The sequence below is a fragment of the Homalodisca vitripennis genome, chromosome 6 (assembly GCF_021130785.1).
Source record: "Homalodisca vitripennis isolate AUS2020 chromosome 6, UT_GWSS_2.1, whole genome shotgun sequence".
Classification (NCBI taxonomy): Eukaryota; Metazoa; Arthropoda; class Insecta; order Hemiptera; family Cicadellidae; genus Homalodisca; species Homalodisca vitripennis.
The window spans coordinates 56474176-56485000 of NC_060212.1; the positions used below are offsets into that span (position 1 = coordinate 56474176).

Below are 10825 nucleotides of genomic sequence, written 5' to 3' on the forward strand. Positions count from 1 at the left end.
AGCTCAACTATATTAACACGCTGTTACATTAATGTTAACTTGATAACACGATACCACGCCTTTCATAACTCACAAAAGAATAAATCTAACTGGGCCGCACCGCGCGAGCTCAACTATATTAACACGCTGTTACATTCATGTTAACGTGAAAACACGGTCCCACGCCTTTCATAACTCACAAAAGAATAAACCTAACTGGGCCGCACCGCGCGAGCTCAACTATATTAACACGCTGTTACATTCATATTAAAGTGAAAACACGGTCCCACGCCTTTCATAACTCACAAAAGAATAAATTTAACTGGACCACACCGTGTGAGCTGAACTATATTAACACGCTGTTACATTCATGTTAACGTGGAAGCACGGTACCACGTCTTTGTCATCTCAATAACGATTAAATCTAATTGGGCCGCACCGCGCGAGCTCAACTATATTAACACGCTGTTACATTCATGTTAACGTGGAAGCACGGTCCCACGCCTTTCATAACTCACAAAAGAATAAATTTAACTGGACCACACCGTGTGAGCTGAACTATATTAACACGCTGTTACATTCATGTTAACGTGGAAGCACGGTACCACGTCTTTGTCATCTCAATAACGATTAAATCTAATTGGGCCGCACCGCGCGAGCTCAACTATATTAACACGCTCTTACATTCATGTTAACGTGGAAGCACGGTACAACGTACTTGTCATCTCACTAACGATTAAATGTAATTGGGCCGCACCGCGCGAGGTCAACTATGTTAATATGCTGTTACATTCATGTTAACGTGGAAGCACGGTACCACGTCTTTGTCATCTCACTAACGATTATGTCTAATTGGACCGCACCGCGCGAGCTCAACTATATTGACACGCTGTTACATTCATGTTAACGTGAAAACACGGTCCCACGCCTTTCATAACTCACAAAAGAATAAATCTAACTGGGTCACACCGTGAGAGCTGAACTATATTAACACATTGTTGTGTTTCATTTTAAATTTTAAACACGCTCCCTCGTCTTTGTCACCTCGTCGTGCTTTAATATGGTGTTTACAACGTCGTCGTATACTAAATTGTGCACCTAATGAGACAATGAGAACAACTTTTCATCTATACTATATTGTATAGCTGCTGGGCAACTTTTCTGAGCTTATTTGTAGCCTATGTGTCTCTGTAATGTCGAAAAAATGCACGAGGTTCATTTTGAGCGTCTTCATCGCTGTTTTTATTGATCTCTTCTGGCAGTTGTGCAGTCCAGATTGCAGGAGTCAATCAGTAACGGTGTCAGACTTCAGATTCTGCACTAAGCGGAAGGCGAAATTATCGTGGTTTGAAATACTAATTAAATAATAGAATTTGGTACCTCTAGTTCTGGCATATCTTATCTCTCATATTTGAATGTAATTATTTAAATATATGCTCTGTATTTCTTTTGATTACGGTTCAAATTATATAGAACCAACTGTTTCTCTTAATTTATCTACAGAAAACTTATGTAACTCACCCTGTACTTACTATTGCAACCGATTTATTATTTTATATAATAACCATGTACCTACCAGATTTTTCCACCCCCACCCACTTCTACTAAGGTCTTGAAGGATTTGTCAGGGCTAAATGATAATATATGTTCTTTTATACAACAAAAGCTGTTACTACTTTACAATGAATGTTTAAATTATATTAAATTAGTTTGTATATCCGAAGGAAAGTTATTATTGCAGACTGAGGGCTAAGTGAGGATCAGGCGTTGTCAAGGATAACTTGCAATTTTCTCGCAGGATGCCTCACCCAGAAAACTTTCCGGGACTGGGCCACCGTTGCACTGCAACAAAAAACCTTATGAGAACCATTTTTCTGTACAGGACTGCCTATGATTTCACATTATTTAGAATATAAAGTAATAAATAACGTTTATCCGTTATTTTCCATATATTTTGATTCCACAATGTAAATTTTTAAACATAGCACTGAAAGCCACAATCATATCCTCAACATCCATATATATTTTGACATCTTCAGCAGGCTTCATTTCACAGAAGAGAATTCAAGAGTTAGACTTATATTTCAAATACTCGGTTTCGGATTCGCCGCAATTATTGACAAGCTCTTCCAATGATCTTTAAAAGCTGTACTTAATCTCCTATCTGTACAAAGTAGACTTGACCTTTATGAGATGCTATATCTCTAAAATATAATTCTCTAGTGATAAAACAATATAATTTGCCTTTTTCGTAAAATCAAACCTATAAACACGTGTGTGTCTATAATGTCAGAGTAGTTATATCACAGGAGCCCGCAAAACATTGCTTTTTCTTTGCATTGCCGTGACAAGCTGCTCTTCAGAATGATTTTATTCTCAGTACTTTAATATATCGTAGCACTGTAGGTAGGTTTGTAATCTAACTATTGCAGTGTGTAAAGTTTTTGAATTATCTATGTATCTTCCATTAATTAACAAATACATACAAATATTTTTATGCTCAAGTACCGTATTAATTTTTGGTTGCAATTTTTTGTAATGTAAATCGTTTTTTGGGTGCTTAGAGTCAATTTTAATATATCAAAGAACCATATAACATGATAAAATTGTATTTTAGTACCTTATACTCTAAGTATTTAGTTGCCTAGCAACAACTAGATACACTCCAAGTCTACCAGTAATAAGATTAATGTGGATTATTTGCAATGTGTAAATGTTTTTTGCATTCTCTATACATCATCCATTGGTTAACAAAAAAATACAAATATATTTACCCTCAGATATCGTATTAATATGTTTTGCAATGTAAATCGTTGTTTGGAGCCTTAGAGTCTATTTTAATATATCAAACTACAATATAAAATGTTGTATAAATTGTACTTTATTACTATATATTTAAAGTATTAGTTGCCTAGCAACAATTAGATATACTTCAGGTCTACCACAAAAAGAATTATGTGGATCATTAGCTTGCCTTGGCCACTCCTAAATGTTAAGGACTTTGGCACATACTTTCTTGAATTTCTTCAACGTCACTTTCGCTCAGTTTCGTAATCAAAATAACCACCACACACTTCATGTTTACTTTCATTGTGTATGCTCTCCACATGGTCATTGAAACTCTCAGATAACGCGATCTTGCCGCGACACCATTTCAGAGAGCAAGTAATGAAAAACAAAAAATAAACAGATGAACTGTAAACAACAATCGACTTCGAGAGTCGACCAGCTTAAAAATCGAACAACTTCTATTTTAACAAACAATCTATATAATAGTGCAATAATAGACAAATGCTAAAATAATCGATATCAGGAGTATTTTTTACTACAAATGTTTGAGAGGGGCAGCGCCCATCGTCGGTAATTACTCTGATGCCAACATTGAAGGACAATTTACGTAATTGGTAGCCAATGGGGATTACAGCAGCAAATGTTAACGCATCTTTATGATACTTCGTAAGTATGTTCTACAATAGGATGACAATGATAAGTACGATGATGATGAGGCCAATCAGAACGGAAGGGGTGGAGTCACAGGATCAGAAACAACACAACTATTACAGACATCTTGTGGTTCGGTAAACTTTAACCAAAATTGACATGCATATTCTATATAACTTACAAGCAATAGACCCTGGTCCTGAGCTTTCAAGGACCAGGAAATGCCAAAAAAGAATATGTCATAAATTGGGATCTCCGTAGACCGGGGGCACTTAGAGGCCAGGGTGACGCCGAGAGTCACCAAAGGCTCTTATATCCAAAAGGCCTGGAAGACTATTCTAGAGACTGGAAGCTGCCATAGACAAGGATCTCTTTGAGACCGAGAGAACTTAGAGGCCGGGAGCAGACAGATGCCTAACACTACCAATGGCTATGATTTCCAAAAGGCCTATAAGACTCTCCAGATGCCGGAAGCTGCCAGAAACTGTGATCTGCCAAATTTCGTTGCCAGAGTCTAGAAGCCAGGCTGGGAGGTATCAAAAGCCGCGAAAGCTTAAGAGTGTTTAAGAGATAGTATAAATTAAATTCATGAAGCTCCCTGAAACAAATAGTTTTGAACCCGCAAATTTAAATATTTCAGTTTCATGAACTCCAGTGAAAATATACCTGCCAGTGAGCGAATATGTTTTATTTTCGGATTATTTTTCTTAGTGTTTATGTTAGCCTTGATCTTTTTTCTACTACCTTGTTCTTGTACTTTTTCTTTTCTGTACGTTTTGGTGGTGTTTTGGGTGTTGAAGGTGTTTTAAATCTTTTGTAAAATATAAAAGGCAAGTAAAATGAGTATTTATGTTCTATAATAGTCCCATTACCATTTAAAGTTCATATCTTAAAAGTGATCTATTCAGTTTTTGACGACAAATTTGTTCACCATATGCTTAATTAAACCTAATTATTATAATTTTGTGTTAATTTAATGACAATTGCTTACTTAAAACTATTACACATATAACGTAAATACTTATTTTTCAAATCTCTATTTCTCGCAATTCTAATTTTGTACGACAGACGTTTATTATGCTCTATAATCAATTCCAATAAGCAGAATATACTGTATTCAATTTTGTTTTGTTTATACTAGTTTGACATTTTCTATTAGATCATTTAGCATAATGTGTTAATGTGATGTTATCAAATAGGCCTTCTAAACAAGTGTAAGTTTAAAATAATTGAGTAATTCCTTGGGAAAAGCTATTCATATTTTCGTGGGTTAGATTTGCCTAATACTTTATACTTATATTCAAGCGGTTCATTACCAATGAATAAAATAATCTGTAGCATTTAGAATAGACGCTGCAGATTCTTGTACGACCAGTTTAACTATGTATTGTTTATTAAACCTGCCCCATAACGAATGAAAATTATAATGGAAATAACTCTAGAGAGCTGTACCTCCCAAAACTTTAATAAAAAAATTCAACCACTATAATATAGGAACCTGCGACACCCAGGCGTATGGAACAGATAAGTTCTACATTTACAAAAATACCCTTTAAGCTTGTAAACAATAAACTTAGACTCACAGTAACTATAAACAGATATAGATAGTTGGTTTTCGAAAAATTGAACTCACAAGAAAGTGACGTTCCCGACAAAGTCCAGATCGGGAAGCCAGCGCATGTGAGCGTCAGACTTGGGCTCCGAACTGAGGTGGACAGCAGTGTTCTGCAAAAGTTACATTAGATTGTAGTATTCAATTATACACAATTATTAAAATTTTCTTGTACAAACTAAACTTTAATTTCTAATAATATACCACTTATCGGATTATGCTGAATTCCTAGATCAGGGTAAGACGCCTTATTCGATGACATTTTTTGATCTGCCTCCTCCGTCTTAAAAAAAATATCTCTATACATAAAGGGCAGAGCCCTCACTCACTCTCATATCAATCTCCTAGATACCTCAGAAAGTTAATATTTAGCATATGACTGTATGCGTCATGGATTAAATTTAAAAACTAAAGCATTTGCAAAACTGAAGATCAAAATTCAGAGTGATTTACGTGGAATATAGTTATTTTTAAACTTTGTGAGGTTCTAGAAAGATAACATTTGACATTCTCATCTTGTATTTTCAACAGGACAAATTAAGAGTTTTAAAGAAGAAAAGAAGATAAAACACCCCTAAGGGTTGAAATATAGGTAGGTAGAAATCTAAAAGAATTATATTATATTTGTCAACTTCCCGACGTCCTAGAAAGTTGAAATTTGACACACATGTAGCTTAAGCACTGCACAGGCAAAAATCTGGTTTAATAGTCATTATTCCTTCTAGTATTAATAAAATTCATACAGCTATTCATCAATATATACTTAAACTTTCGAATTTCATTTGTAGTCATAAAACAACTATTGTATAAAACAACAATCTGTAGTTTAAGTGTTCAACTGCAGGGTCCAAAACATGATCTTTAAACTTTAAGTCCAACTAGTCTGAAATTGATCAAGAGATTTAAATATATGAATACCTTGTAGGGACCATCTCTTATAATGATGCGTGTTATTTAATTTAAAAGGGTCTATTACATACTGTTATTTTATAGGAAATCGCGTACAAAGCTGCTAATAACTGCTTGTAATAAATATATGTCACCGACTTATTTTTCTCTGTTTTTTTCTCTCTTTGCCTCCATTCCAAATTGTAAATATTGGTTTAATACTTACTTGCAGAAATTATTTTCTCTGTTTCACTACTATATGAGGAGTATGTATTATAAAGGCACTTTGAACAGTTTTAATTAAGTGTTAAGTACCTATTTGATTTTATTCAATAACACCAGATGTTACAGAGCACATATTGTTATTAAATTTATCTATAAAATAAATATAATAACTCAATTTGAATATTGCTTTAATTAGTTTTGGTTGATTATACGTCTACAATTTCATTGGGTATTTTTAACTAATCTTGAGGGCAGATTATAGTTATACTTAGATAAACCAGCTAATATTACATAGCTCGCGCGCGCACACACACACACACACACACACACACACACACACACACACACACACACACACACACACACACACACACACACACACACACACACACACACTGCGGGTATCAGCTTTCAGATAAAAATTCTGTGTGGCTTTTCATGTTTTACCTTTCCAAGCGCTGAAATTTGCGTGCGCTTTGTTAGCAGTTTAAATACTTAGAATGTAACCGTCTTTTACATGCTTACATTAAACTTTTATTAAAAAGTACTCTTAAAAACCCATTTTGTTACATAGACTTGTAAGAACTCAATGAATGAAAAGTTAATTTTAATCTGTAATTTGGTTACAGAAAACTCATTTACCAGTTTCGTAAAGAAAATATGTGATAAATCCGTTTTCTTTGGAATATTTTATGGAGAATACGGAACTGTTTAATACTCCGATGGTTTTAATAATTTATCTGAGTTTCAATTCGACCAGAATATTTACCGGAATCACAAGCCAATTCATATAAGAGCACGTCCTTTACCTTATGCTTTACAGTCACCTGTAAAAGAGGAATTAACAATATAGAGAAACAGCGGGCTTTAGAACCAGTGGTCAACACCAATTGTGGTTTCTTTAAAAAGCAATGGTAAAATAAGTACAGTAGTTATGGAGATTATAAGACAACTTTAAATAAAGCTATACAAGATTATGTGTACCCTATTCCGCCAATTTCTCGACATTTTAACAGGTAAATCGAGGAAAATACTTTGCTAAGTTGGACCTAGCTCCAGCTTATTGAGAGTTACATGTAGAATAGAAGTCTAGGCTTGTTTAGGAACTTATAAAACTCTTAAGAGTGCCTTTAATGACAAAATACTACAATAAGATATTAGTTCTAGCTCCGGCTATAGTCCAACGTTTCATTGAGAATTTGCTTTCAGTATTGGACAATGTATTTTCCTACTTCGATGTACAGACATAATATAAGGTAACAGGAATCTTTAACCGCGCTGCAGTAGTGTGAGGAGCTAGAGTTTGCCTATAAATAAAACATTGGACACGACTGATTATGTTTGCGGTTACTTTTAAAAGTTATTTGCATAATTTATTACACATACAAATTCAAAATTAACATGATGACCAACAATTTGAGAATTAATAATGAATTTTGGTACAATACTCAAAAGGTAAGGATTTGACATATTTACCTACACATTGGTGAGGACGTATAAATCACTTCAACAATGCTTATACCGGCTTCGATGGCTTAAATCATCTTCAGAAGAACTTATATTACTTTTATATCACTCTTTAGGGGATTATTGGTTGATTTAAAATGTACAATAGACTGGTTACATAAATTAAAAATACACACGAAACATTAAAGATAAAATAAATTACAAAATAAGAAGTAAAAAATCTGTTAACTAATTTTACTATTATTTTTAACGCAGAACAATAGCAAATGTCTAAAACCATATTATCCTTTAATTAACTTAGTAAGGAAATCAAGAAGGATTGATTTTCCAACCAAAGACAACCGAGTGGTTAATTACGCTGCTCGGTTATTGCAAGTAGACATATTGCAAATCAGTGTAGACATCAAGTGAACGTTTTATACATATTGTGCAACCAATTGACACACATATTTGTTGTTATTCATAATTTGTGCTTCTCAGACCGTTTATGCTATGGTTTATTTCATCCTAGATAGTATTTGTTAGGTTATTTATTCAATTGAGAAAGAGATTATATTGCAGATCTATAAATGTACTGTTTTATGATGTTTTGCATTACCCAAAAATGGCAAGTGTTGGTAAAAATTATGGAACATTCTCTAACTTTTCTTGTCAAAAACAAACTTTAGACAAAGCTTACATCATGTCTTTGTCTTGCCTCGACGTATTAGTGGTTAATATGCTGCCATTAGTAATATTATACATGATTCAAAGTAAGAACGGTCACTACTACGATGTAAGATTTAGGAACAACCGACTCAAAACTATCGGCTGCTTGTATCGGTGCATTTTGTCAGAACTCGGCGTCAGAACCAACAGGTTTCCTGAGGCAGTCAAACATTTAAACAGTTTCTAACAGTTCAATGCCCGTGTGAAGCGCCACCTGGTACTGAACTCGTCTGCTCTGATGGTGAGAGTTCGCGATTTGCCGTTGGCAAATTCTACAATGAATCCAACAAAATAATCAGATATAACTTGTGTCTAGTTTGTTGCATCTGTCAGTAATATTATGTTCGGCAATTGTGGCTGAATAAATAGGAATATATAATGTTGTAATCATTTTTTCCGGACATTTTCCTTTGTTCCGTGATGCAAGAAAACACTTCGTTCCAAGGTTTGGTGTGATGACGAGGTTGGGCTTATTTTTTTCATCTAGATTAGTGGATCCCAACAGATTGTCCGCGGACAGCTTCGTATATATAGACATGTTCATGATTAAAGGTAAAATTATTGCCATGGTTAAAAAGTGACAGTCGTCGGTAAAAAGGGTCGATAAATGCTTTTTTACAAATTTCCCTACTTTGAAAGTTTTTGTAGAATCTTCTTAACCAATCAAATAAAGGAAAACATCATTGAACACCTTCAAAGATAAGCAACCACCTTTAGGAAATACTTTCCCGAGCCAGATCCTAATGAAGTTTGGATTAGAAATCCGTTCTGCTTCCCGGAAAAAAGAAAAGATACAAAGTCCCTCAAAAGAGGAACAAGGTTAGCTTTTACACCTGAAAAGCAGTGGCATAATGAAAAACGTTTTTATTGGTGAGAACATCGTATAATTTACGCTAACAGCACGTAAAGACTACAAAATATACAGCGATAAGGGCAATGAAAGTATCACTACCTTTTCCAATTAACTACCGATGTAGACAGGCATTCTCGACTATGTGCTACATAAAAACATTAATACAGGAATCGGCTTATTATGCAGAATAGTTCCAGACTAAAGTGTCAAGCATGGAGTATAAGAAATCATGAACTCCAAGTACAGGTTCAATGTATATCACTGAAAATATTTAGAGTGGTGCGTTATAGTTTTGCTTTATTTATACAAAAATATGTTGGTTTAATAATATTGTTCATATTGTTTTTATTTTATAATGATCTTAAATTAATAATATATTGTATTTAATTGTATTTTATTAAAATAATAATAGTGAATTGAAGTTCCTCTATACTTAACAAAATATTCTGAAATATTATTGGTCTTACTATTTGTTTTTGTTGTATTGTTACTATTATGAAATGAAATGAAATGAAAAATGTCTTTATTAGAGGTGAAGTTAGGACTATAAAGTCCTCTCTACCACTATATATATGTATATATATATATATATATATATATATATATATATATATACGGGGTGTCTATAAAAGAACTCCGGGGTTTTAAGACAAAATATTTTAATAAAGTAAAAAACGTAAAATACATGTTTTATACATGATTAGAAAGCTTACATTTTCAAGATTTTTTAAACAACTTAGTAAAGTTCAATGTGAGCTCCGTTAGTGGCACGGCACACGTCGAAACGGTATTCTACCTCTTCCCATGTCCTGGCGAGCATGTCTGGGGGAACGGACGCCACGCAATTCACTTTTCGTTCCCTGAGATGGCGAACATTTCGAATTTTCTCCGCATAAACAAGATTCTTGATATGCCCCCAAAAGAAAAAGTCCAACGGAGTCATATCAGGGCTCCTGGTGGCCATGGAATAGGTCCTTCCCTTCCAATCCACCTGTTACCGAAACGAGCGTCCAGTGACTCACGCACACGCAAACTGAAGTGTGGCGGCGCCCCATCTTGTTGGAAGTAAAACTAAACCTTTCTCCGCCTCAATGTCATCCAACTGAGGATAAACATACTCCTCTAACATGTCACAATAGACATCACCATTGATATTCCTTTCGGCAAAAATGAAGGGACCTATGACTCTGTCATGCATAAGAGCACACCAAACATTCACTTTGGGCGTGTCACGTTCGTACTCAATAAACTCATAGGGCGGCTGTGAACCCCAAATTCTGCAATTATGCCTGTTTACAGTTCCGTTCACATAAAAAGTAGCTTCATCACTAAAAAACCACACTTTAAAAAAAATCATTATCTTCATCAATTTTAGCCAGCATGGAAACAGAAAAGTCGAATCTCTTAACCTTGTCTGCCGGTTTGATATGGTGTAAAAGTTGAATCTTATAGGCAGTTAAACGAAGTCTTTTATGAATTACCTTATGGACTGATCTTGGTAACCCCAATTCCAGACTGCGTCTTGTTACCGATTTCTTAGGGCTTCGAGTGCATGAAGCTCGGATTCTGTCTACATTCTCTTGAGACACACGCGGCCTACCCGGCGACTTTTGCTTCAAAACACTTCCTGTTTCCTTGAACGCACTTAACCA

General features: G+C 34.7%; 1 protein-coding gene across 1 annotated transcript in view; it reads right to left on the bottom strand.

The window, feature by feature from the left end:
• Window positions 1-1614: 1614 nt before the first annotated feature.
• Window positions 1615-10825, bottom strand: part of LOC124365197 (putative ferric-chelate reductase 1 homolog) — a 13129-nt gene continuing 3918 nt past the window's right edge. The window contains exons 4-5 of the mRNA XM_046821154.1: window positions 5054-5145; window positions 1615-1821 (exon numbers count right to left, since the gene is read on the bottom strand). Coding sequence (XP_046677110.1) covers window positions 1740-1821; window positions 5054-5145 — 174 coding nt within the window. The 3' untranslated portion in view covers window positions 1615-1739. The remainder of the gene's footprint in view (window positions 1822-5053; window positions 5146-10825) is intronic.